This window comes from Rhamphochromis sp. 'chilingali' (assembly GCF_963969265.1).
Source record: "Rhamphochromis sp. 'chilingali' genome assembly, chromosome: 12".
NCBI lineage: Eukaryota > Metazoa > Chordata > Actinopteri > Cichliformes > Cichlidae > Rhamphochromis > Rhamphochromis sp. 'chilingali'.
Genome location: NC_137939.1, coordinates 2,515,067 through 2,542,946, shown reverse-complemented (window position 1 = coordinate 2,542,946; position 27,880 = coordinate 2,515,067). Strand labels below are relative to the sequence as shown.

The 27,880-nt window shown below is 41.9% G+C and overlaps 2 protein-coding genes across 3 annotated transcripts in view; both read left to right on the top strand.

Annotated features, from left to right (window-relative positions):
* The first annotated feature begins 120 nt into the window (after window positions 1-120).
* esyt1a (extended synaptotagmin-like protein 1a) lies at window positions 121-17,148 on the top strand. The gene is made up of 31 exons (XM_080898306.1): window positions 121-1,105; window positions 1,892-1,933; window positions 5,178-5,312; window positions 5,452-5,525; window positions 5,778-5,850; window positions 5,942-6,031; window positions 6,123-6,178; window positions 7,230-7,350; window positions 7,572-7,748; window positions 8,704-8,786; window positions 8,962-9,010; window positions 9,262-9,351; window positions 10,761-10,856; window positions 10,935-11,006; window positions 11,095-11,181; window positions 11,396-11,545; window positions 11,956-12,138; window positions 12,216-12,392; window positions 12,492-12,574; window positions 12,676-12,724; window positions 12,825-12,914; window positions 13,116-13,211; window positions 14,320-14,391; window positions 14,485-14,571; window positions 14,719-14,865; window positions 15,041-15,159; window positions 15,294-15,389; window positions 15,497-15,628; window positions 15,700-15,805; window positions 15,915-15,964; window positions 16,079-17,148. The coding sequence occupies exons 1-31, from the start codon at window positions 785-787 to the stop codon at window positions 16,104-16,106; spliced, it is 3,231 nt and encodes a 1,076-aa protein (XP_080754432.1). The 5' UTR covers window positions 121-784; the 3' UTR covers window positions 16,107-17,148.
* A 224-nt stretch (window positions 17,149-17,372) lies between these two features.
* The window catches only part of fmnl3 (formin-like 3), a 32,935-nt gene continuing 22,427 nt past the window's right edge, over window positions 17,373-27,880 (top strand). For both annotated transcript variants that reach the window (XM_080898099.1, XM_080898100.1), the window contains exon 1: window positions 17,373-17,992. In XM_080898099.1, the coding sequence (XP_080754225.1) occupies window positions 17,879-17,992 (114 nt within the window). In that variant the 5' untranslated portion in view covers window positions 17,373-17,878. The remainder of the gene's footprint in view (window positions 17,993-27,880) is intronic.

The following is a 27,880-nucleotide window of genomic DNA, read 5'->3' as shown; positions in this document are numbered from 1 at the left end:
TAAACAGGTGCGTAATGTTTACGCCAGAGTCAGATGGCGCAGATCCCTTGGGTGTCGCGACTGTGCCTCCTGGACCCAGTCTGGAAAAAACAAACAAAAAAATAAAAACAACAACAACAACACTTCCTGCAGCTGATACAGACCTGTCGATAAAGAAACCGAGCACATGTTTATCAGTTGTTGGTGCCTTCATGATCATCTGTTAAAGCTGCTGCTGCATACTGCAGTGGGGATGAGCGCTTGCGCGAGCAGGAGGATTTATTCCGGTCATGCAAAGAAAGATAACGGGGTGAGCAGCCTGTGCATTAGACATACCACTGTGCTCTGGTAGTAGTGTGTCGTTTGGATTAACTGCTACTCTGAATCAAAAGTGTCCCGTGGTGTCTTCCTACACGATAATCATTCGTTCGCTTTGCGTATCCGTAATACGCTCCGCCTGAGCAGTGCATGACGCTACAAGTAAATTCTAGGGTCTGGGTTTCTACTGGATGTGAAGGAGGGCTTGAAGCCAAGCCCGCCCTCTCGAGACTTAGTTCGTGCTTGCACTGCCTTCTCAAGAGCTTTACACGTAAATGCAAGACGGAATAACCCTCAGTGCCCTGCGGAACTGCGCGGTGCACGTCGAAGAAAAGTGACCATGAAGTGACAGTCCGACGCTTGCCGATTATCGCCGACCTGTCCATGGTTATCACGGTGAGTGTTCCCCAACCCTTGCCACTCAAGAAGAAGACGCAGAAGCCGAAAAGCTGAAGACCAGAACGAGGTAGTGAAGTCGGATCTTGCCATGCCAACCGCGGATGCAGAGCCGGGCATCGGCACGGAGCCTCTAGCCCCGGTCTCAGAGAACCAACCCCAGGGTGAACGCGCAGTGAGTGTGCTGTGGTCGTTTGGGAAATGCCTGGGTGCTCTGCTACCAGTGTACCTGGCCGGATATTACGGCCTCAGCGTCAGCATTGTTCTATTCGGTCTGGTGATCTACATGGGATGGAAACACGGGCGACAAGAGAAAGTGATGAGGCTCAAGTCTGCCATGTACCTCCTGGAGAACGAGAGGGAATTCACCACTCAAACGGTTTTCAGAGCCAAAAGAGATTTGCCTCCCTGGGTGAGTACTGACACCCCCCTCTGTTAGGGTCATTCTCTGCAGAGTGCATCACACGCCACATCTGCCACAAATGTCAGGCTGATGCTTCTGGCAATATTATTCATTTTTATAGTTCTTCGAGTGAAAACACGAAGTCAGGTCGACTTTTACTTCATGGCACTCTGACGAATAGAAGCGATAGTTAATAATGTTGATATGTGCAGGAGAATCCTTCTGATTAATTTCCCTATATTTAGATATTCCTCATGTGAACTGCCTGGGGAAGTAGTCTGAACTGCTGCCTTCTCACCGAGTGTGAACTAATATGTCACGATGTTTACTTTAGAGGAACTTGTGAAACAGCAACAGCAATCTGTGATCTAGTGAAAAAAACCATTTCATCCAGTGGTATGAGAAATTATCCGTGGGCTTTCCTCTTCCCGTTTCGCTACTGTTGACCTTATCTGGCTCCTAAAAACCTGATGAGTCATAAACAACATTCACAGCAGAAGCAAAGACCACCATATCTGGAAAGAGAGCCGGAGGGTCTGTGCGTGTGCGTGTCCTTGTGATGTTAAATGTGCATCATGCGGTTTATGGTTTCCTGAAATATTTTTAGTGACAATATTAGTGCTACTTGTTGTTTTTCCTCTTTTTTAGCTTTAACATATATGTACACACTCTTAGTAGAAATAAGATGATGTAACAAAGAAAAAGTGCATTGAAATTAAACTCTTTGCATCAATTTCTGTTCAAATAAAAAAGTAAACAAAAACAATAATATTTTATTTACACTGTTGTTCACAGGTCAACTTTCCAGATGTGGAAAAAGTTGAGTGGGTCAATAAGGTATGTTGTTTTTTATTTCCTGCATAACTTTGCATGTGTTGATTTCTATGAGAAATTCATATTTTTTTTTAAATATCTGGTTCAACATGCAACTCTTTGCATGATTTCTTCATTTGATGTCTCAGCAAAGCAAAGGAAGCTGCAAAAAAACCAAACTGAAGATAAGGCATTCACGATTCACTTGATTAACTTGTATATTAGCTTCAGTGTCTCCAATTTAATATTAAGATAAAGAGCGCTTGTGTGGACTTTGAGGGACCCGGCTCCAGTTGCATGCTCTCCATCAGTGCAGATAATCTGCTGGTGTGATTAAGAGGCAGTGAGAGTGGCCGGGATCATATCGCAGCTTCTTTGTCTCTGTCAGTGCAGCAGCTTCACGTAGGCACAGAGAAAGCGTGGATGTGAATACTAATAATACAAAACACCCATTTGGAGGGAGAAAAATACAATGAACTCGATGACAGAAGCCCAGACTGTGGGATAGCAATTTGCTGGACTCATCTGTCACCCGGCCCACGTCTCTCGCCTGCAGGTTTCCTGACACATGACCTAGCAACTCACTTCCAGCTGTAAAGAAGCCGAGGCAGCCTCAAAATGTTCTCACCTTTTGTTGCATGTGTGAATTTTAAAAAGTAGTGCATGTGCATATGAAAAACAATGTACAGAGTTGCACTGTTATAAGCATGTCCACGAGTGTAACGTAAATAATGCACAGGTGAGCTGCAAAATGTTAGTAATGACTAGTGACAGTGTAGTCACAGTGTAGAGGTCAGAGGATTGGTAAACTGTAAAGGGTTTGGCACCACTGCTGCACTTCTCTCACTGTCATGCTGAAGATAACACCAGTGTGATGCTCTGTGGACTTATAAGACTGGTGAAAGTAAGGCATCACACAGACTCCCTGTAAATATATTAAATTAAATTTACTGCACTAATGTTTTACTCTACAGACCAATAATTTATTAATTATTTTCTTAAGACTTGGGTGGCTCTCAATCAGAAAGTCCTGGATGTAAATACCTGGAGTTTGCATGTTCTCCCCATGTCTGCACAGGTTCTCTCTCTCTAGTCAACCTCTTGTCCCATTACAGCTGAAATACACTTTTTTCTCATTTTGCTCCCATCAATTTTCTTTGAAATTATTTTACGAACAGACAAACCAAACCTATTACATAACCTCCCTGACAGAGTTAATAAAATTAGAATGCAACCCACATCCTCACTTGAACTTGTTACATTGATATGGATTGCATTCTAATCTGATTAACAAGGAGGTTGTGCAATTGGTGTGGTTTGTCTGTTAGCAGAGATGGGGCTCGATCTAGAATTGTGTTTTCATAATTGCAAGGATGGGCTCTATTGGACATTTTGCCTAATATCTACATAAATGCATATCAGACAGAAATGTGAAGAAATGAAAAATAGGAAACATTGTTTGATGTCTTGTTGGGAAAATATAAAATAATCTTAATCCAGATGTCCTTCAATGTATGCAATCCTCGGTGCGTGGTGTGAAGGGAGCTTTGTTTTTTCCTCAGTGTAGGTATGCAATCTCATGCTGCTCTTTTAGAGGTACAGTGGGGCAAAAAAGTATTTAGTCAGCCACCGATTATGCAAGTTCCCCCACCTAAAATGATGACAGAGGTCAGTAATTTGCACCAGAGGTACACTTCAACTGTGAGAGACAGAATGTGAAAAAAAAATCCATGAATCCACATGGTAGGATTTGTAAAGAATTTATTCGTAAATCAGGGTGGAAAATAAGTATTTGGTCACCTCAAACAAGGAAAATCTCTGGCTCTCACAGACCTGTAACGTCTTCTGTAAGAAGCTTTTCTGTCCCCCACTCGTTACCTGTATGAATGGCACCTGTTTGAACTCATCATCTGTATAAAAGACACCTGTCCACAGCCTCAAACAGTCAGACTCCAAACTCCGCCATGGCCAAGACCAAAGAGCTTTCGAAGGACACCAGGAAAAGTATTGTAGACCTGCACCAGACTGGGAAGAGTGAATCTACAATAGGCAAGCAGCTTGGTGTGAAAAAATCAACTGTGGGAGCAATCATCAGAAAATGGAAGACATACAAGACCACTGATAATCTCCCTCGATCTGGGGCTCCACGCAAGATCTCATCCCGTGGGGTCAAAATGATCATGAGAACGGTGAGCAAAGATCCCAGAACCACACGGGGGGACCTGGTGAATGACCTGCAGAGAGCTGGGACCAAAGTAACAAAGGTCACCATCAGTAACACACTACAACGGCAGGGAATCAAATCCCGCAGTGCCAGACGTGTTCCGCTGCTGAAGCCAGTGCATGTCCAGGCCCGTCTGAAGTTTGCCAGAGAGCACATGGATGATACAGCAGAGGATTGGGAGAATGTCATGTGGTCAGATGAAACCAAAGTAGAACTTTTTGGTATAAACTCAACTCGTCGTGTTTGGAGGAAGAAGAATACTGAGTTGCATCCCAAGAACACCATACCTACTGTGAAGCATGGGGGTGGAAACATCATGCTATGGGGCTGTTTTTCTGCCAAGGGGACAGGACCACTGATCCGTGTTAAGGACAGAATGAATGGGGCCATGTATCGTGAGATTTTGAGCCAAAACCTCCTTCCATCAGTGAGAACTTTGAAGATGAAACGAGGCTGGGTCTTCCAACATGACAATGATCCAAAACACACCGCCCGGGCAACAAAGGAGTGGCTCCGTAAGAAGCATTTGAAAGTCCTGGAGTGGCCTAGCCAGTCTCCAGACCTCAACCCCATAGAAAATCTGTGGCGGGAGTTGAAAGTCCGTGTTGCTCGGCGACAGCCCCAAAACATCACTGCTCTCGAGAAGATCTGCATGGAGGAATGGGCCAAAATACCAGCTACTGTGTGTGCAAACCTGGTAAAGACCTATAGTAAACGTTTGACCTCCGTTATTGCCAACAAAGGTTATATTACAAAGTATTGAGTTGTATTTTTGTTATTGACCAAATACTTATTTTCCACCCTGATTTACGAATAAATTCTTTACAAATCCTACCATGTGGATTCATGGATTTTTTTTTTCACATTCTGTCTCTCACAGTTGAAGTGTACCTCTGGTGCAAATTACTGACCTCTGTCATCATTTTAGGTGAGGGAACTTGCACAATCGGTGGCTGACTAAATACTTTTTTGCCCCACTGTAGGTTTTCTTTTCCTTATTAATACATAAAAACCTTCCCAATGGCCATGTGTTGTGCTCTGCAGATCCTGCAGCAGGCTTGGCCCTTTATTGGCCAGTATCTGGAGAAGTTACTTGTGGAAATCATTGCTCCTGCCATCCGTACTTCTAGCATTCATCTGCAGACTCTGAGCTTCACCAAGGTTAACATAGGCGACAAGGTATCTGAGCGGCCTGTCACACACACACCCCCACACAGCAATTTCAGTTTGTTACAGTTGACTTTATCTGCTAATGCTGTGTCATCAAGTCTCTGTCAGTCTTGTTTGCTTTGTTTAATAGCAGCTGCTGTGTTCACAGGCGCTGAAGGTGGCTGGCGTAAAGGCTCATACGGAAAATGATAAGAGACAAGTTATGTTGGATTTGTACTTAAGGTAATCCAACACATCTGTGATTAGTTTCATGTGTTATCCCTCTGTCTACCTGCCTAAATAGGTCGGTCAAGTCAAATGCTAAAATGTTCTTGAAGTGTTCTAAAGCTTCTTGCAAGGGCTTGGCCCTGTCTTGAACAACAGAACAGTGTTTACTTAATACAGAATAAGAAAACAGCTCCGTCATAACTCGCACAAGCTGTTTCCTTTGTTTAAACACTTATCTTTAGATCTGTCACTTCCCTTCTGTTACAGCTATGCCGGTGATGTTGAGATCAATGTTGAAATCAAAAAGTACTTTTGCAAAGCTGGAGTAAAAGGAGTCCAGGTACGAGAAGAATCACTGGGATACTCTCACATTGCTGCTGTAATTAAGTGGCCTGAAAACACATTTTCAGAATCTAATTTTCTCTTTGCAGCTTCACGGGATGCTGCGTGTGATCCTCGAGCCTCTGATTGGAAACATACCGCTGGTTGGAGCTGTCACAATGTTCTTCATTCGCAGGCCTGTGAGTGTTTTTTTGTTTAATGGCTTTGCACTTTGCAGTAATGCAAGGCCTTTTACTTATTCATGTCTATTTGTCTGTATCATATGTGTAGAAACTGGACATCAACTGGACCGGACTTACCAACCTCTTGGATATCCCTGGATTGAAGTGAGTCTATATGATGGAGTTGATCTTTATGCTCACTCGAGTTGTGCAACCTGCCGAAAAAGTTGGAGTTGCACGTTATGGATCTTATTTACACGTTTCAGAGAGGTTATTGTTTATTTAGCTGCTGGTAGTACAGAGGCTTTTCTTGGAATTGAACTGAACTCCAAAACAAACAGATCAGAGCTGAAGAGCCCATCTGTTCACTGGCAGCTCTGTGTGGTCGCATCCTTAAAGGATAGTGTTGGTAACAGCTTCAGTTTTTATTCTTGTCAGCAAACTCTATGAGTAAATTATCCAATTTTTCATCTGTTTCTATGCATATCCATTGCTATCCAAAAACTCTTAAAAAAAGTGTGTGTAGTTCTTGGGTAGGTTGACATGTTACTCCTCTAAAACAAACAGTGCATCTTATTATAAGTAATTCTAAGACGTTCCTGGTGCAGTATTGAAAAGAGCATTCAAAAGTACTTATTCATTAACAAACTACACAATACATCAATAAAGATTTTCAACTACTAGTGCCTTCATTTATATTTGGGGGATTTCAAGTCTTGTTCTGGGAATTCTTCAGCAACAATCAGACAAAATGTGGACAATAACAACCTCATTATTTATGTTTCTAGAATTTAATCATAATGTACTGTGTATAGTTTTATATAGAAGGCATAGTCTCACCAGTGGGATAGATTGTCAGTTCATATTCAGTGTGCTTATGTGTATGCTGGCTTATTCTACTCTGTGTGGAATAAACAGCAAAGTGTACTTTTGCAGAAAAACCAAACAATAAAAGTAAACATAGAATTAAAGCATTATCAGAGGCGTAAATGTATTTCTGATACAGCATCAGTATTCCCTTTGGCAATGCTTTTAATCCTTCAGTCTACATAACTTTAAGAAATCTCCTCGTCTTTAACCAGTGGGTGTTTCTGTTTAGTTCTGTTGCTGGTTTTCATGCTTTCTTTTTATGCATGGACAGATGCACATAACCTGTGTGTGTGTCTGTATGTGCCTCCCTGTGCGTGCCCAACATCATCCTTGCATTCATTTGCAGTGCCATGTCGGACACTATGATAATGGATGCAATTGCCTCCCACCTGGTGCTCCCCAATCGTCTCACTATTCCCTTGGTGGCCGACCTGCACGTTGCGCAACTCCGCTCCCCTCTCCCAAGGGTAACTGTCTCAGTGACGAATGACCTTTCAAATTACGTAGACTGATGCAGATGTGTGTGTGTGATCGTCATATTAGCTGCAAACACATAGACTTAAGGCCGTACAGTAAATATGACGCATGCAATCGAATTTTGTGGCGATACCAGTCGACAAACCTTTTGATTTTATTTTTGTATCCCTGTTTTGTTTTTTGTTTTTTTGCATGTTTACGCACATGCTAGGGAGTTGTGCGTATTCACCTGCTGGAGGCTGAGGACCTGACCGCCAAGGACACGGTCATCAAGGGCTTAATCGATGGGAAGTCAGACCCATACGCTGTGCTGCGTGTTGGAACCCAGATTTTCACCTCTCATCACGTCGACAGCAACCTGAACCCGCAGTGGAGGGAGATGTATGAGGTGAGAGGGCTGCGAGTACGGAATAGATACCCTGTGTAAAGAAACAGGAGATATATGGCTTTGCCTTGACATTGGAGTACAGCTCCTCCAACCAATTTATGTGCCAAAAGCTATAGGTTCATATTGGTGTCCTTGCTTCGTAGGGATTGCAGTAAGTCCTTGATAGTAAGTATGTCCCTGGTGCTTCTAAGATAAACAGCTTTGTGGAGATTTTATCTAGTTCTGCAGGAAGCTGCTGTGTCACAGATAAGCAAGAATTGTGAAAACTGCTTGCTCAGAACATGTTTATCTTTTCAATTCAAGCCATGAACTAAATAGATATGAAATTATATACATATATTTGCCTACCACAGTAGTGAAGAGTTCTTGCCATTGTGTTGTTTGCATGCTCTTTTGTATGCCGTATGTGGTTTTATCTACGCCATTCTTGTACAAGATCAGAACTACCAGCTTAATATTGTGCACTTTCCCCATGTGCTGCATAAAGAGCTCTAACTAGGACATTGGACACTAGACCTTTGTAGGTGGCGCTGGGACATTGGCTGCAGATCCTTTGGAATATGGGGTTTAAGGGTGGCGGCTGGATTTGTCCTGGAACAGCTTGATCGGAGTGGGATATGGGGAGTTTAGAGGCCCTAATTTTACTTGTTTTTTGACCATTTTTGAGCAGCTTTTGTGGTGTGGCAGTAATCATTATCCTGCTCGGGAATACCACCACTGCTGGAGACTACCATTGGCACTGGCTGGGGGGTGGGACCCGTTTAAGAGGGTAGCACATATTAAAGTAACCCAAGGTTTCCCAGTAGAACCTTGTGTTGTAATGAAATGATGGTCGCTGTTACGCACTTCGCTTGCTTGTGGTTTTAATGTTGTGGCTGATTGGTGTATATATTTGTGTATCTGTTGTGTGTGTTGTGTATTTGTCCATTTATGTGTGTGTGTGTATGTGTGTCAGGTGATTGTCCATGAAGTACCTGGTCAGGAGTTGGAAGTGGAAGTATTTGACAAAGACCCAGACCAGGATGACTTCCTGGGGAGGTAGCTTATTCATTTTCATTCATTTACTCTGTCTCTATGTGCTCCTCGTGCCATTTCCATAACTGCTTTTGCGATGTCGGGCCACGATTCTGCTGAAATTTGAACAGCTTGGTCTCATTTATTCTGGGATTGATCAATTTTCTTCTCTGTGTCTTTCTATCTGTTTCTCTTCCAGGGTCAAAATTGATCTTGATATTGTAAAGAAGGCCAGAGTTGTGGATGATGTGAGTAGCGACGCTTGGGAGGTTTCTGACTTAAAAGTTGCATTTTTTTCTCTGTCTCAGTAAACAAATTGTGAAAATGGGATGAAACAGTGCAGCATAACGGTTAGCATGTGACACAGGAGACACCCATGTGCCTCCTCGTGATCTGCTCTTGTTACGCCACCTTCAGTTCTGCCATCCTGCTCAGGCTCAAGAATTCAGCCAGATAAAAAAAAATGTTTGTGTAATGAGCCCTCTGTTTTTTTACACAGTGGTTCGATCTGAGGGACGTCACATCTGGCAGTGTTCACCTCCGGCTTGAGTGGCTCTCTCTGCTGTCTTCTGCTGACAGACTGAGTGAGGTGAGGCTAGAGCAGAGTCTAACGCTCTTGTTTCCTCAGTGCTGTGCAGTGTCAGTGATCATTGTTTTTTCCGTCTTCTTATATTCTTGCCATGTAATCTTTGGTTTTATTTCATAATATGAGAATAAACTGGAAATACAGACCGGAAAGGACGATCAGCCTGAGAACTCTCAGGTTAGATGGTTCATGTCGTAAACAGGACCAGCGGCCTCTGCTATCAAAAGATCCATTTTTGAGCAGTTTGACTGTAGCCACAAAACACAAACGTTAGCCATAGGCATGCATGTGTGTGTCTGTTTCTATGTGTGAGCCATGCAACAGACTGGTGACATGTCTAGGATGTACGCTGCCTCTCAACCAATGACATCTGGGATAAGCTGTTAGTGAGTGCAAAGAGTCATGGCAGAATCTACTGCATGCATGGAGAAGAGATGTGAACGATAACTGACCAATGGAAGAGCTTGTTCTTTAGTTCAATCCCAAACTGTGAACACACATTGTAAATGACTGCAGTATAAATGAATCACATTGCTCTGACTTATATCCCCAATGCTTATATTAAATGTAACTACTAGAAGGGTTCTCTGTTCTGTTGTATGTGGAAAGAGACTTCACATACATATATGTGAAGTCAGATCACTGGTGAAGAGATGGCTCTTAAACCTAATTTGAACTTGGTGAATATTTGTGCAGAGGGTTTGTGATGCCAGGACTTTACTTGCCACATTGTGTATAGCTTTCCCATGAAAGAAACAACTTGTGTAATTTCACACTTGCTTAAGGAAATAACCGAAGTGATTGCACAAAACCGCACAAAAAAACAAGCTAGAAAAAATCTGTAATTTTCTGAAGAAGAATAATAGTGAAGTAGGTCAGTGGTAGGAAGACCTGAATTCTTATCTTAATCTAATTTTTTAAACGATTTTTTTATTATTCACTCTGTACGTGTCACCTAGCTATGCTGAATGCACCTTCTTGTTGTTTCTACTGTCAAATTCAAAATACTAATAATTGAATAATAGAATAATGTTTGAAAAAACAAATGGAGAATGGAAAGAACCACAATCATAGATAAAAGTGTAAAAAAAACCTTGCTGATTTCCCTTTATTATCATTTTTTAAATCTGTCAAAGGAGCCACCAGAGACGAGCGCAGATGAGTCGTCTGCTGTCTTAAACTGCACGTTTACTACAACTACAAGAATCCAAGCATCCAGTTATTTATTGATTAACCATCATGGATCACAAAATGAAAAGTTTAACTTGTATTCATACTCACTACAACAAAATACTGTGACACATCAAACACCCATATAATAATAGGAAGGATGTTTTGAAAAATAACTACTGGTAGGACACTGGACTTGTACATAATTTTGCTCACATGTTTTTCTTTTATTCTTCTACCAGGTGATTGCGAAGAACCAGAATTTGACCAGTAAGGTGGCTGAACCTCCGTCTGCTGCCATCCTAGCTGTCTATCTCGATCAGGCTTATCAGCTGCCTGTAAGAGCATCACAGTTTGATTTATGTGGGATTCAGTTTTGTTCTGTTACCCAAACTGATCTGTTTCAAATGTCATAGATGAGAAAAGGTAATAAGGACCCAAGCCCGATGGTACAGATTTCTGTTCAGGATAAAACTAAAGAGAGCAAGGTAAGAGTGATGAGATGAAGAGTAACTAGTGATGAATACCTCCCTCCGGCCTCTGGACATTATTAATGATTTATTCTTGCATTTGCAGACTTGCTACGGTACAACCAGCCCAGTGTGGGAAGATGCTTTTACCTTCTTCATTAAGGATCCTCACAAACAAAATATCGACATTCAGGTGAGTCATCCTCAGAAGCAACTGAACTCACTCATTAAGCTAGCTGCTGAGAGTTTAGGTATAGCTATACACCTAATACCTAAAAACCTCCCTATAGCTTACCTTTCCATCTGTTTAAATTCAGACTTGATGTATTTTCTATAAACTGCCCTCTCCTCCTTACTTTGCCTTTCTTATAACCCTAACTCGACCTTTTTTGTTGTGTTTCAATCAGGTCAAAGATGACGACCGAGCTCTGTCCTTGGGCAGTCTAAAAATCCCTCTGGCCCGTCTTGTCGGGATGCCCGAGCTCACCATGGATCAGTGGTTCCAGTTGGAGAATTCGGGTTCAGCCAGCCGCATCTTCATCAAAATTGTGCTGAGGGTTGGTATTTCACATACACAAATACTTAAACACTTATTTTGTGCACAGACTTTAATGGGTAGTTTGCTTTAATAAATTAATACCTGAAGATGCCTTCAGCAGTGAGATACGAACTCCAATGTTCATATCAAATGTCCAAAGCAAATTCCCACCATAAGTCAGAATTTTGGGTTATTATCTAAAAATGTTGAAATTCTTATCTGTTTTTTATGAGAAAATAACTTGAAATTGAGAAAACAACATGAAATTGTGATATAATAAGCCAAATCTTTGACTTATGGAAGCAGAAAAACGTTTTTTCAGTGGCAGAAATTCTATATAAAGCTGTGAACCTCTTTTTTGATTATCACAGGGAATAAAACATCACTGTTTGGTTCTCACTGTTGCTCATATTTCTTGTTTCCTGCTAGGTTTTGTGGCTAAGTGATGATGCCAGTCCTACAACTCCTTCTCCTCGCCCCACAGACCCTGGGTCTACATCAAGTCAGGGGGGAACTACATCAAACCAGAACCCTTCAGGACCCGGTGGGTTGACTAAACCTCAGCCAACACGACCACAGCACACCACCCCCGATCCAGAGTTTGGAACTGAGGTAATAAAGTGAAAAAGCTGCAGACAGCACTTTAATACACATCCTCCAAAAACAGCCACACCACTGTCTGCCTGCAGGGAGTGTTGCGAATCCATCTGATGGAGGCCCAAAACCTGATTGCCAAAGACAACTTTATGGGTGGCATGATGAAGGGGAAGAGCGACCCCTACGTGAAGATTCGTGTCGGTGGTATAACCTTCCGCAGCCACACCATCAAAGAGAACCTCAACCCTGTCTGGAACGAACTCTATGAGGTGCTATCACTTTTAAAAGTTTCACTTAGATATTCTATCCATCTGATCAGATCATTCAATTTTAGATTACAAATACTTGATTTCTTTTTTCCTGTTTAGGTTATTTTGACCCAGCTTCCAGGTCAAGAAATCCAGTTTGAGTTGTTTGATAAGGACATTGATCAGGATGACTTCCTGGGAAGGTGAGTCCTTACATCACACAAAAAAACGTGAACATTTCTGACTAGTTTGTTTTTAAACCTGCTGACAAATGAAGGATAAAATTTTGTGCCTTTTTTTGCAGGTTCAAACTTAGCCTACGAGACATCATCAGCGCACGATACACCGATACGGTGTGTGCCATTATTAAAAAGACGTGACCAAATAATATAGCAAATATTTACATTTGTATTCTTATCATAACTTAAATTTTTTGTAACACTTTTGTTTCAGTGGTACACTCTAAATGATGTGAAGTCTGGTCGAGTTCACCTAATGCTGGAGTGGCTGCCGAGGGTCTCTGACCTCTCCAGACTGGAGCAGGTTCAGTATTTCTATTTTCCATTGTCTAATGACCTGGACGCGCCCAGCTAAATACACTTACAGTTAAATAAAATACACAAAAGATTTTGTGTCCTAAACTTAAAGCTAGTGCTGCAAAGGAAACATGAACTGCTAGTTTCCTATTTCAAGTGTCTTCCTGAAACGCTCTCTCTCTCCTGTCTTTGCCCCTCTTTTCTACAGATCCTGCAGTACCAGACCCTGCAGTCTTTCCAAAACAAGGTGGTGCCGTCAGCCGCTCTGGTGTTCGTGTACGTGGAGCGTGCCCACGGCCTTCCGGTGAGACCATATCGATGAGTGTTTATGGTCATTTTTTTAATATTTTGCTTCCAATGAGCCAGACTTTCCAATGAGCAATAGTTCTAGAGACTTTCTGGAGGTCTTAAAAAGTCTTTCTTTGGACATTGGCTGTTTTTTTTTTTAGACTTTTTCAGCTTGCTGTGCCTGGTCATTTCAGAAGAATGCCTTTTTGTGTTTGTTTAGCCACAAACACTTGTCTATGTTTTACCTATTTCAAGGATGAAGCAGTATTTTAAATGGTAAACTGACTGGTGCTTTTATAGCTCTTTTCTACTCTGCCTGTGCACTCAAAGGGCCATATACAACTAGTCTCAGTGACACCCATTCACATGCTTTTTCAAAACCAAGTGCTTTCTCTCTAACAGTCACGCATATTCATAGAGGAAACTGGGGTTAGTATCTTGGCCAAGAATATTTGGCAAGCAGTTGGCACCAAATTACAAACTGGTAGGTGACCTGCTCTAACTCCTGAGCTACAGCCCCGCAGTTGTGTCTACACGTACTATAACAGATAACAATTTGCTTTAACAGAACCGATTTTAAATTGTATCTGTGGGAACTATTTGACTAGCAGCCCATTTATTTTACTCTAAGAAAAACGGTTATAAGATCGTTTTTTACATCAACAAGGTCATTCCCAAAGAGCTATTAGCTTCACATGGTGGCACGACATCTCCTTAAAAACATCTGAGGAAACTGGACAAGTGGAGGACAAAAGAGGAAGTGGCATGCTAAAATCATGCACAGTGTTGCTCAGCAGAGCGGTACAACAGTGAGTGTCTACAGTTGTCTTTAAACACAGTGGTGGAATTATGAATGCAGAAATGCACCAACAGAGAACAGAACAAAAGGCAGCCAACATCCAAAGAAGAGCTTTGAACGTCCTTTAAGAAGCCTGGAGAACCATTCCTGCAGTCTACTTAAAGACATGACAAGAAAGCCTAAGAGTGTTCAAGCTGTGTCACATCAAATATTGACTTTCAAGCTGGTTAGACAGAGTACAAACTGTTTCTGTCTTATATTTCCACGCTGATGCTGTTGCTTACAGTTCCTGTAGTGCCGTGTAATCATTTGTACGTTATTTCAGCTGAAGAAGAATGGAAAGGAGCCAAAAGTTGGAGCCGAGATTATCCTTAAAAATGTTTCATACAAAACCAAGGTAGGCTCTTAACTCACTAAAGATGTTCACTGAAAATAAAGGGAAAAAATGGTGTTTCACAAAAGTCACATTTATTGTTTGTTTTTTCTAAAGGTCTCTGAGCGATCCACGTCCCCTCGATGGGATGAAGGCTTTCACTTTTTGACTAGTGACCCCAGAAGTGAAATACTCACGGTCAAGGTGCGAGTCATTATCTATATTTATCTGAATCATGAGGATGCAAAGTAGATGCATTTGATTCACACCATTTGTCAAAACTAAAACATTTTACACCAATAAAAGAAGTAGAAGATGTGTGCGTTTATTTATGTCTTTGTTTCCTTGTAGCTTTCCCACAGCTGGGGCCAGGCTCTCGGCTCTTTGACACTTCCTCTGAAGGAGGTGCTGGCTGAGACAGACTTGGTTCTGGACCGCTGGCTCAATCTGGATGGAGCGCTGCCAGAGAGCCAGATACTGTTGATGGTCATACTGAAGGTACTGCAGACAGGCTGCTTATTTTCACTGTGCTGTAGTAGCTTTTCTTGGAGCAATGCTATACTAAGTGCTTACTGACTGTGTGCCATTATCTAAACTAGTCCATGATGTTTATTAAGTCATAATTATTGAGTCATGATTTTTATTCAGTGATTATTTTTAATATACCTTGCAGATCCTGGACACTCAGCTGGCAGTGTGTCGTGGGGCTGTAGGGGAGGGAGGTGTCGATGGCGTCATCCCTAAATGGGATCCTTCTCATCTGGACCTCAGACACAGACCTGGATTCTCCATGTGAGTCACACATAGGGGTATAGTAGTCTTGCTGTGTGGTGCATACCTGCACTGTAAGCGCAGTAATATACTTAAGTGACTGTCCAAATGACACCCAAATGTAAATAAACATCATTTCTCATCTGTGTCTTTAGGGTGAGTGACAACCCAAACTCAGCAGGACAGGTGAAGCTTACCATCGGTTACTCCATGGAGGAAAACCGGCTTTTCATCACTGTTCACTCCTGCAGGTTTCTATAAGCCATACGTTACCCATCCCATCATCATCATCATCATCATCACACTTTAAGCAGAAAAACCATCAAATGTTGTGGATGTGATCTCTTTATACTGACAGAGCATTGGTAGCGCGTTCCAAGGATGGCGCAGACCCGTATGTTTCCTTCATCCTGTTGCCTGACAAGAAGGCTACCACCAAGAGGAAAACTGCGACCAAGAAGAAAGACCTCAGCCCAGAATTTAATGAGAGGCAAGACAAACAAATAGGGCTGTGATTATAGCGACTGACCTCTCCCACATTAACCTTGCTTGTTTCTGTAGGTTTGACTTTGACTTATCAGTCGAGGAATCCTCTCAGAGAAGACTGGACCTGTCTGTGAAGAACAGTGTCTCTTTCATCAGCCGAGAGAGGGAGCTTATCGGCAAGGTATTTGTAATCGGTCACGTCTGAAATTCAGCTCGTCTTTGCCCAAGGTTGTGTAAAATACTTGGCTTTAATCTCAAGACTCTTCTTCTCTCTCTCTCGTTGCCTTCAGTTGCAGCTGGACCTGGACCAAATTGACCTCAAGACGGGTGTCACACAGTGGTAACTATTTAACCCTTTCATGCATCAATTATAAGAACCACAGTGAAGTGTTTTTATTCTTCTTTAAGCATGACAAAAAACAATCCATTGTCTTTTCTTTCTTTTTATTTTCAGGTACGACTTGGCAGCAGAGACCAACTAAAAGAATCAATGCCTGATCCTCAGGCATCTACTTTCAAACATAAGCATTGCTTCTGTGATCTGTGATTTGTGCGTGTGTATATTCAGCTTAAATGGAAATTTCCACCATCACTGAAGAAAAAAAAACGATGACATATCTGCTCCAGAAAAACACAGTCCATCAGTATTTATGAGCAAAACTTTACTTGTCGCTAAATATTCGTGAAGTGATAACTGTGCTGAATCCATTCTGTCTCAGGCAGATATTTAAGCTGAATAAATATTTGATAATAATGCAACTATGTTGCACGACAAACCAAGGTTATGTGTGTTTAAAGCATGCAAAAAGTCCTCTTGCATTTTAGCTTTAAAAGGGCTTATATATTTGTCCAATTTCCAAAGGTACGACAACATTTTATGGATTTTCAGCATCCAACAAAACGGGAAAACATTTGTTTGAATTTTATTTGTTACAGTCTCCAAACAGTTCCTGTTATGGCTTTGTTTATGTGGGTTTATATTACTGCCATAAGTATTTCAAAACTGTGCACAGTTTGTCAGTGTTTATGAAATATGTTCCAGATGAAGTTTTATGTTTTAACCAGAACTTTCTGAATGTTAATTTTTTTTTAAATCAAAGTGTTACAAGCCTTCAAGCCCAAATTTCCACTGAGAACAGAGGTACGATGCTGTACAGTCTTAATCACTGTGCTTTTACCAAGAGAAAACTTTGTAGATGTTTTGTCCAGAGCTCCTTTGTGTTTTTATGTGTTTGTAGTCCTAAATGCAAATGGCTGATGGCTTACAGTCATGTTTATGCTTTATTTTTACACGCAAAACCCTTTTTGACCTCATGAGAAGCAGATTATTGTATACCTGTTCCGGGACAACTTCCATGTCCCATCATGTCTCACCTCACTGCAGACACTTAGACACTGATTTGTGGTAAAGGGTGGGAAAAAACAGAGTGTCAGAAGTAAAAAGGAAAACTGCTGTGCTTTGATAATTTCAACATATCATCATGCATCTGCTAAAGCTGTTGATTAAACTTTGCACTCCTGTGAATCCAACCAGCTTTGTCATCTATTTATTTCTCTGATCTTTCTTGTCATGGCCATTTCTTGCCAGCAGGTCGCGATAAAGTGCTGACAATCGGCTTTTCCGTCCAGCTGTATGCAGGCTCACTGCTTACAGATGTGAGGGGCGGGAGGGAGGGAGACAGATTGCAATGACTGACATGCAGTCAGACCAACAGGAGGCATGCCACCCCCAATGCGGGCAGGACTCTAGAAGAAAACCCTGAGCTCTGAGTGGAGGCAACAGCAAAGACCTTAATCAGGATCACACAACAATAATGAATGGAAACACGTCGGAGCCAAGAAAGTTGAGCAGCACCTAAAAGTAACTGTCGGTCGGGTTTTGAAAGTTATCTGTCATTGGGGAAAATTCGCTGTAAGTAATGGATTGGCCAGGCAAGACAGAGGCTACTTTCTGGAAGATGAAGCAGCTGCACTCTTACTTTTAAAAAAGAGACTAGAGTCAAACACTGTCAACTTAAACGCGTGATTAGGGGTAAATGGCATTTAGGGACTACTGCAGTGTCAGCTTTTTTCTTCTTCTTTTTTCTTCAATAATCTGTTTTTGGAGAGAAGTGGATTATTCGGATTAAATCGCGGATGAGACTCTCGGAATACTTTGGAGATTTCTTTCTTTTTGCTTCTTTTACTTGGATTATTCTTGTCGCCGTAAGAAGCTGAGGCAAGTTTCAAGTCGACGGCAGGATAAGGCATTAAAATGGGTAATATAGAGAGTGTGGACGGCCAGTCGGAGATGAAGCAGCACATCATGCCTCTGAAGGTGCCCATGCCTGACCCCACCGAGCTGGAGGAGAAATTTGCCATTGTTTTGGTAAGTTAACGGGCTAATAACCGCACTTTTGCCACGGTGCGGTCGAATAATCGAGTAGTAGCTGTCTGTGTTTTGCTTTTAAACTTGTTGAGCTTTTAAACTTGTCGGTAGTGGGTTTATTTTCCCTTAAAGCACTGGATCACAGTTATAAACAACCCATATAGTGGACTGTCTTGTTCTTTCTATATATGAAAAAAAGTTTATTTCTTGCTCTTTTTTGTTTATTTGTTATTTATTGTTTATTTGTTTATTTATTTGGACTATTATGGACCATTATGAGCTGCTGATGTATTAAATGAACCGACCTGTGCCGTTCCGTCCCGCCCCTCATTCTCTCCCCACTCCTGCGGTTCTTTTGTCTCTCCAAAAGTCAGACAACTCAGCGTTTGGCTGAAGTGGCACATACTGAGCGCGGCATGGCGAGAGTGGTGGAGGTGGTGGTGTTTGGTAGGGGGAGAGGTAAACGGGATTTCCCCCCCTCTCCTCTACAGGATGGAGGACATTTTCCTGCATATCCTTGACGGAGAACATCACAGCATTCTGCGTTTATTTAGTTTAGCCCCTCTCGCTGCAGGCGACTCATCTAAAAAACAACATTTTCTGAATTCCCCCAAAACTCCCACACCCGAAGTATCCTCCCCTTTCCTACCTCCCTACACCCTCCACATCAGGCCCGAGTTTAGGCGTTTAGACGCTTTGTAATAGCGAGCGCACCGTCGACACCCACCTCCCTGTCGATCAGCGGAGTCGAACAAGGATGACAGGGTGTCATTTATGCGTCAGAGGGGGCATTTCAGCGTTCAGCACATCACAAAGCGGGACTTTACGGCTACTTTCTCTTTCAAGCACGATCGCGTGTCTAGATTCCTTCATTATTCATGCGCTGAAGCGAAGAGGAGATGCTTTAATGAAAATTTGGGTTTTGTTTGGGGGTTTTTTCCACTTAGGTGGGCGGAATGTAATCAGCCAGCAGCTCGACTTTGACTATACAGTTTTAATTTGGGGATTCCACAAAAAGTCTCGTATTGTTCTGATGAAAAAATAAGAAAACATATGTTTCCATCCGTCCATCTTTTTTTTAAAATTCAATTTTCTTTTTATGTAAAGCCTCTTACTCTTAAAAGTTTTCCAAATTGTCAGAGAATCCCCCTTAATCTCTTTCACGGCATTTACTTAACGTTTTAATTCAGTTTAACAAACTCAAAGAGTAGTGGCAACAAGTTGTGGTTTTATCAGGGTTAATGTGCAAAACTTGGTCTGAAACTTTCGTTTCCTGCATGCATCTTGTGAGATTGCTGTTCAACCATGTCAGACTTAAACATTGTCGTGCTTGAGTGGTGACAGCCCTCTCATCTTAACAAGGAAGCCAGTAAACGCGTGCCAGGAAACTTTGAGTTTAGATGGGACAGCCCGGGTGTGCTGGTCGCAAATCATGTCAACATGCAGTCCTTATAGTATGATATAATATTGAGGCCGTGATGAGGGTTCAAATGAAGATTTTACTTCAGTCCACTTTTGTCATAGTAACACAGTAAAAGTCTCGAGCCATCTCTAATTTTTGTATATTTTGCTTCCAAGTAACCTGACGTTGTTGCCATTTTTAAAGCTGTCTTGAACAATATTTCTCCAGGTTGGTTCATTGGTTAAATCTATAAAAAATGCCAAACATAACAGTCTCACAGGCATAAAACAGTATTTTTGCATCATTAAGGTGATCCCAAAAGAGCTAAAAGCTGAAAACATTCACCATAATGTGCAACGTGATCTTAGAAAAATTGAGAAAACAGGTGGAAAAGTTGCAGGCCTAAAAACTCTCTGAAACATGTGGAAGTCACGTGTTTGAGTCGTGACCTGAGAGATGCACCTGGGCTTTCAGCTCAGCCAAATTGCACAAGAAGTGGACTGAAAATCAGCTGCAACAGGTCTTTACAGCGGTGTCTACAGCCACTGTTAACACACTGGAGAGTTCTGTCATGGAATAAAAACAAAAAGCAGCCAACAACCAAAGAAGAGCTTTGAAACAACCAGGAAGACGCCTGGATAAATATTCATGAAGACAACTTACCAATATTGACTTTCAAACTCTTTAGAATTGCACAAAATCTTTTGCCTTATATACTGCATTCTCATTTATGTCCGTTTCCTATGTTCCTAGCCATTTATAAAGAAGTAAGGGGTGGCTCAAGACTTCTGCACAGCACTGTATCTGAGACAACATTTGACGGGAACTTTGGTACTGGAACGATCACCAGGACATGTTTCCTTCCTAACTGTTTTAGTCACAGTGTATTACTCACAGGACTTCTTTAAACTGCTTGTTTGAATACTTCTTCCACCTCCGCCTGGCTCCTTGCCTATCATACTGACACATAACAGCATTCAGCTGAAATCTGAGTAAATAAAATTTAGACTTTTTTTCTGTTTCTATTTATTTTCCTTGTCAAACAGTAGCATCCTAATTTCCCATGGGTGCTTATTTTGTGCTCCTCACTCCACATTTTCAACATTACCACACCCAGCTCTGACTTTCAGCTGTCTAAGGCCCTAATTACAGCATCAAGCACCGAAGATGTGAGTGGATCCTCGCAGCATCACTCAGACGGTCTCTTTCTTGGACCTTCCATGTTTCTGGAATGAAGCCATTATTTGCTTGCCAGAGCAATCAGCAGCCACGGAGCGAAGCTCTCGTATGAGGAGACTAACGCAGCAAGAAGCCATTCAGCCCCTGATTTTGAATGCTGTGCTATATCTCAGCTATTACGACAATTACACACTGTGCTATGCTACAAGCTCTACTACGACAGCCCACGGCATGTCCCTTTGATGCAGATAACTTCTTTATGAAGTGAGTGGCTGTAAAAAAAAAAAAAAAAAAGTCAGAATAAAAAGAACTTCACTCGTCTTTCACATATAAAAACACTTTTTGGGTATTTTTTTTATCAACACATCCTGCCTAGGAAAAGTCTAGCTGTTTGAAAGTACTGCAGCACAAATCGGTCCCTGTTATTATGTTCTGCCGTGCAGAGCAGATGATTTCTATGCATGGAGCAGTAGACTCAACATTTCAGTTGTGTTTTCGAGTGGGAAAAGTTTTCAACCTCTCCAGCCTCCACCTCACTCTGGCCCATAATAGCTCCACATTTCCTTTACTTTGTGGGAAAGTGCAACGTTCTTCTATATATTCAAGTCCTTATCAGACAGTGCTTTTCTCTCGGCCCTGCTAGCTGTTTGTTGTGAGATAGCGCTACATCAAAGGCTCCTGATTTTGCAGTTAGAGCTCTTCTGGAAGGCAACCTCATGGCTTGGCTGTCTGGGGCTGGATCCCAAGGTGCACTTCCCATACTATCATACCGCATGTGCCAAGCATCTGAGACACTTCACATCACTCTTTCTAAGCTGAGCTGATTTCTTTCTTCAGCATTTGTTTGCAGAGACATAACTGGCTTCGCTTCAGCTTCAGCGCTCCATAAATGGATATTTTGAAATGGGTAATTTCTCCTCCTCTGGACCACTGTGTTTTCTATGCTTCATGATGGCATGCTGGTGCAAATGGTTGGGACTGCCAAACTCTCTCTCAGACAGAGCTCACAGACATCCCACTGGAATGACAGCAGCCCATAATGATGTCATGGGCTCAGCAGCCTTTGCGAGCGTAGTAATATGCGTGGGCTAATGACTTTAACAGAATTTCTCTACTGTAGATTGTTGAAGGCGGTGGAGGAGGGGCGAGACCCCTGGGTTGGCCTCGACTAGTTCATGCCGTCTGCTAATAAAATGCCTGGGTCAGGTTTAACCGGCTGCATGTGTTAAAAGCATCTTCTCATTCCATCTCCTCTCTTTTGTCCAGCATCTTCAGAAACAGTTTCAGCCCAGTTTTGTGCGGCTGGAAACAGCTGCCTGGTATTTTCTTCCTGTATTTTACAGGGGAAATTGCATTGTAGCCAGTGGTAGTTGTGGTTGGTTTGCCTTACAATGAGAACTGTGTTCCCTCCATGCTGCTACTGGTGCATAACGTTGCCATTAAGTTAAGCTTGCGATACAGATCTTTGTAGACCCCACAGACAGACAAGTGTAAATACATCAAAGCCATATTTGTAAAATTATATCTTGGTCATTGGTAGAATTCTTTTAATAGTTTTGGCTCCTTTTACCCCCTCTTTGTCCTTGGTAACTCTCACTTATCCTTGGTTTTGTGCAATTCCAGATGGATATGGAGCCTCTCATTCACTCACCCAGTCAGTGTTTCCTACCTTCCCGTTCCCCAAACTCACTCTCGGTGTGGCTTTGCCCTGCACAGTAACTTTCTCCATATGACTCTGTCTTTATAAAAATAATGTGAGATGAGTGAGTGGCATTTCAAAGCCTGGGATCTTTTAAGGTTCCAGGTTTGTGCACCAATCCACTGCTGGATTCCTGTGGCCTGGTCTAGGCTGAGGCCACAGGAGACCTCAAAAGGAGGAAAATTCCCTTTGAACTGGCGGCCTGCCACTGTTCTTGGTTATAATGGCTTTACCAACATCTTTAAACGCCGCACACATCTTTAAGAGCTGTTACAGGAGCAGTGCAGGATTATTTTCACTTCTTGATTGCGCTGGAAACCGCCCTAAACCATTCATCTTGCTCCGCTCAGCTCCCCGTGTCTATTAAATGCTGACATCAAGTTGCATCATGCGTGGATGTGCTGTTGCAGTTTTTCTTTCGTCTTTTGATTGCTCATGAAAGAGGTTTTGAGATTAAGCAGCAGCAAATGTTGGGAAAACTAAAGAGAAGGTTAGATCTGTGTCATTTGTCAGATGTAGTGAAATGCTGACAATGTAACTCCAGTGCCATGTCTTACATCACTGTTTCTTGATGGGGAAGATCTAAGGGAAGCCGTAGTGTCTGCTGGATTCCACTTAAGAGGAACTAATAGATTCAAGCTGATTGATGTGTTTATCAGACATAAAACCTAAATCATTTTAATGTGTTTGATGATAATTTGAGTTTTTTTATTTGCCTGATATCCCAATTCCACATTGCTTCTTTTCTCAGAAGGAAAAGCTGCATTAATTATATACATCTGGCTCAGCCACCCACCACTCTGTCTCAGAAAGAAAGGGATTATGGGAATTGAGTACACACTAATAACTTAGTCCTAGTGCAGCCAAGCAGGTGGGGTGGGGGGATCAGCACAAGGCTATCCACCTGGCTCTCTGCACCCTGAGGCTACAGTTCTCCAGTCTGGTTCAGGGCTTTACTGCTTCACTTATTCTCTCCTTGTAGTTATTTTGGAAAGCAAGGGTTAAGTTACAGCTGGGTGATATTTTGTTTTAAAGCATGTACAGTACTGTGAAAAAGGCTGTTAACTAGCTTACGTAATTAGAAAAAAAGGTCTGGCTCCCTGGAAACAAAATATATAGACACGAGGGGTGGCTCAAGACTTTTGCACAGTACAAGTCTCTATAAAGTCAAAAGGCTTTGAGGTTTTCTTATTAATGTGTTACACGAATAAAAATGAAGTGTTGTGGTGACAGAACCACGTTAGCTATTTGGTTACGTCAAGCTAACCCTCTGCTCGCTTCAGCTTCACATTTAGCTAACTTACTGATAGTTCAAATAAGTATTGCCCCAAAATACTATACTATTCTGTACAAGCAGTTTACTTATTAATTTTTTTATTTAAATGTTTTTTTTTGGGGGGGGGGGGAGGGGGGGGATTGCATGTGCCGCTAACGCAGCTGCACCAGGGCTGTAGGTTGAAGAAGTGGTTTCCTTTTCAGTACAGTGGGAACCCTGACCTTGCAGCTATACTTTTTTTTAAACAGATGCTAGGAAGTACAGCTTGATGCTGTCTCTGGTATAGACCTGCCTTAGTAACATGATGAATAATGTCTCATGCTCAGCTTCAGTGTCATTTAGTAATCTTCCTTAATGTGCTCATTTCTTACGATCACAGTTCTGTTTTTATGTTACGTCTGAACTTAATGAAGTCATATTGAGAAACAATGGGAAACTTTCTTAATAGTTACGGTTATTGATGGGAGTCTTGATTTTGTATTGGTTTTGCTTCTGCTTTATTTTATTTGCACCACTTCTTCTTAAAACATAACCTTCCCTTTGAGGAAGCAATTCCTCCAAGTATTGGTCTGATTCAGAAAACTTTGAAATGTTTCTCCATAGCTCAGGCTCAGATTTGGGCTGGGCATTGTGTTTAAAGGCCACACTGGCATGAGTTATTGAAGCCTTCATGCACCTGCATTCCTGGCATTCACTGTGTATATACCCTGTTGGCTGGTGTGCTCACAGCTCTTGCATGAACTCACAGGGTGAACTAACAGGATATTTTCTCCACAGCAATAATCTCCTGCTTCCGATTAATGGCTAATTGCTGTATTTTTTTTTTGTGTCTTCTTACATCACTCATATCTTTGTGGTCGCATTTCCTAGATACGGTAAATAAACTGTACAATATCGGTGCTGCTGCAGTCATTTTACATCACTGTTGTTTTGGAACACAACAACTTCCTGGAGACCTGTAAACAAGTTTGCGTTGCACATGAGGTCATATTTGAACCGTTTGGAACATCTGTCTTTAAGATGACCTTGAGCTCAGGACATTTTTGCTGTTATCTCAGGCTCTGACTGTGAATCAGCCTTCAAAGAAGTCTGTGATGATAAAGGCCTTTCATTTCAACCCAGCTATCACTGCTGTCGATCACCGCTGCACCACTGCTTAAATAATCAGGTTAACAAAGGGGTTCTGGGAGGTAGCTCCGGGTTTATGAACTGGAAATGGCATTTCTCCAATTTCCTGTTATTTTGTTGAGTGTTGTGAAAAGCAGATTGGAGGGAAAGTTATATCTCTCAGCAGACTGAGCCAGAGGTCAATGACGAAGAAGGGAGGGTTTGGAGAGTGTTCGGGCTAAAGATGGGAAGGCCGGTGACTAGAATGAGGACAGATAAGTGCGAAAGAGGCTGAAAATATTACACCACAGCTGCAAACTGTTGCCTTTAAGTCTTCATCTAATGGGGATTTAACACAATGCTTTTCAGCCAGTGAATCTGTCTGCTCTTATGTGCCTTATGTGTGTAGAAATAGAGAAATCAAGAATCAATCTGATAATAATTTAATTGTTTTTTGTCATTTATCAAATTGAAATGGCGTCTACTTCTATTTCCAGCCTAACACATAAATGAGAATCAGCTGCTTTTCTCGGTTTTGTGGCGTTATAGATGAATGGGTTTTGAGATTAGGCTTTAATCTTCTCGAACTAGTTATACATAAAGGGGAATTAAGAAGAGAAGGTTCTAACTGTATTGATTAAGTGTTGGAAATCTAGGTTTTGCATAGTGAGAATGTGGTTTGCCTGTCGAGACCGTGTTTCCACATAAACGAGGTGCTTTGCCCTACCTGTTACATTAATGTCTTAATAAGAAGCTTGTGACTGTGCCTGCTCATATTTACTTTGTAAACACAAACCACCATCATGAGCGGCGAGCAGGGAGGGGCACTGACCCCAAGAACTTTTGCTGCCCTGCCTTCAAGAAAATGCATCTCCCCCTCTCCACTCTTTGTCCCTCCTCTTTTCAGTGTGTGTTTGGTAGAACTGGTAGCAGCTGGTTTGTTGGCCCCTCTGTCTTTCAGGATCTTTGTGCAGGACCTACGCATTGTTGCGCTTGCCCGGTTTGGGTTACCTTGCAAAAAGAGCGACAGGTGATCAGATATCTCGTAGACAAAGGGGGGCAGTGTTTTCTCACACTCTGCTCCTCTTCCTGTCAAATCAGTTAAGCTTTACCTGCATACGTAAATACATTGTTTGAGTGAATATGCAATAGAAGACAAATGTTTGTTTTACATGTAGACCAAGACCGACCGATATATTGGATGAGTACCGGCCAATCAGAAATATCGGCATTTGTGATATGTCCTGCTGAAAGATGCTGAAACCAAAAGGTTACTTTTATAAAAAAAAAAAAAAAATTGTGCAGAATACAATGCAGAAAAAATACTTAATGTAAATTTAAGAGTGTTTCAGCAGCGCTAATCTGACTCCAGTTTATGTAGACGAGTAAGCTGACATTGATGCAGTCAAGCGGGATCTTCACATTAAGTCGCAAAGTAGTTTTTAAACAGATTGCTGGAAAGTAATTAAATGATTTCCCTTCATGATCTCTTTTCAATAGAACATATACATTTTTTTTAAACCCATTATATTGATCGTGGAATTGTTTTTACTTCCCCAAATATTGCTACTAGCTCCAAACATTACATACTGGTCAGGCTCCAATTACACAGCTACACAACAAATTTAAAAATACCCAGGGCAGTTTTTGATTTCCTGAAGAGTTGAGGAAGTGTCTGCAGCCCAGTGACGACAACAGCTGAGCCACTCATCCTGTCTCCTCTTATTGTGCTTCCCTACCAAGAAAAAGGGAGGACTTCAACAATAGCCCAGGCAGCGACATTCATTAATAAAAAGCTACAGGCTGTGTCACAAACAGCCAGTCTGGTTTATGCTTTTACCACATGTCTTATAAACAATTCTGGCTTGTAGAACTCTATTTCATGTGTATGACAAGTATAATATGTTAGGCAATTATCCATTTGGTTCTGTATGTTCGCGTTCACTTCGGATGTAGTCAGGTTTTTTTAAACCTCTGAAGGAGACATTTATCTTGAACTGTGTCCAGCATATTCTGGTACAGTAGGATTCCGAGTATCACTTTAAATCTAAGCTATGCATTTAATAAGCTTAAGGGAAACACTCTTGTGCCAGGTTCTTTATTCATTGTGCTTTCTTTGCCCCCTTGCTGGATGTAACAGTCAGTAGTTTGCCTGTTACCACCCTCCTCACACAGCACCTTTTAATAATGAGGACCAGGTCTTATCTTACCCTTATTGGCTGTTTCATTATCTTCCTTGTGTTACTGGATTATTGAAGGATGTCTCTTGTTCATATACAGCTGTGTTGCTTGGGAGCAAGAGTTTGCACATAGAAAACTGAAGAATAAGACAACAAGAATGCACATATGAAGTAAAGTGCATGATTTAATGATCGATGGCTTCATGAACAGTAAGAGTAAGTAGCTGATTAGTTTTAGTAGAATCTGTTGAAGGTCATTGACTGGCCGTTGTGAAACAACTGTTATGCAGAGACATATTTTTAAAAAGTCCTTGCTTTGTCCTGCAATAGGGTCAGTGTGTCGTCGGCCCTGATTATGGTAGCAATTGAGTTAAGCCACAGATCCCGTTTTCCTGGACCCCACCCTGATGACCAGACAGACAGGTTGGGGGGAACGAGGGCCATCTGGGCCTCCATGTTTGAACTACGACAGTGAGCTCCTTAGCCACCCACTCATTTTCCTGTGAGATGATGATAACTGTCTGCTCTGTGTAAACCTATCAAAGCAGATAAAAGACACAGACTCTGCATTTCCATCCCACCGACAGACCACAAAAGAAAGAATCACACTGAATGTATCTTCTTAGTAAGTCACTTATTTCAGTTAAAAAAGTATAAAGCGCCAAATCACAACAACAGTCATCTCAGGGTGTTTTACACCATAAGATAAAGACCCTACAGTACAGACAGAAAGGTAAAACTGTCTTTTAACAGGGAGAAACCTCCAGCAGAACCACAGTCAGGGAGGTGCAACCATCTGCCACGACTGGCTGGGGGGTGAAGGGAAAGAGAAGAGACAGAAGAGAAGCGAAAAGAAAAAAAAGAGCATAGGGAGACAGGACAAAACACAGACTAAGGGAAAGAGATGACAAAAATGTAATGACATGCTGCCATGATATATAAACATGTGGGGAGTGGAGAAGAAGTGTTCAGTCCATCACATCAAGTCTTGCAGCAGTCTGAACCTATAGCAGTGTAACTAAAGGATGGTTCAGGGCCACCTGGT

Bases quoted from the DNA above. Each gene is read 5' to 3' on its own strand.
- esyt1a (XM_080898306.1), top strand. From the start codon at position 785: ATGCCAACCGCGGATGCAGAGCCGGGCATCGGCACGGAGCCTCTAGCC. The intron at 7,351-7,571 runs GTAACTGTCTCA...CGCACATGCTAG, and splicing joins TCCGCTCCCCTCTCCCAAGG to GGAGTTGTGCGTATTCACCT. The intron at 12,725-12,824 runs GTGTGTGCCATT...CTTTTGTTTCAG, and splicing joins GCGCACGATACACCGATACG to TGGTACACTCTAAATGATGT.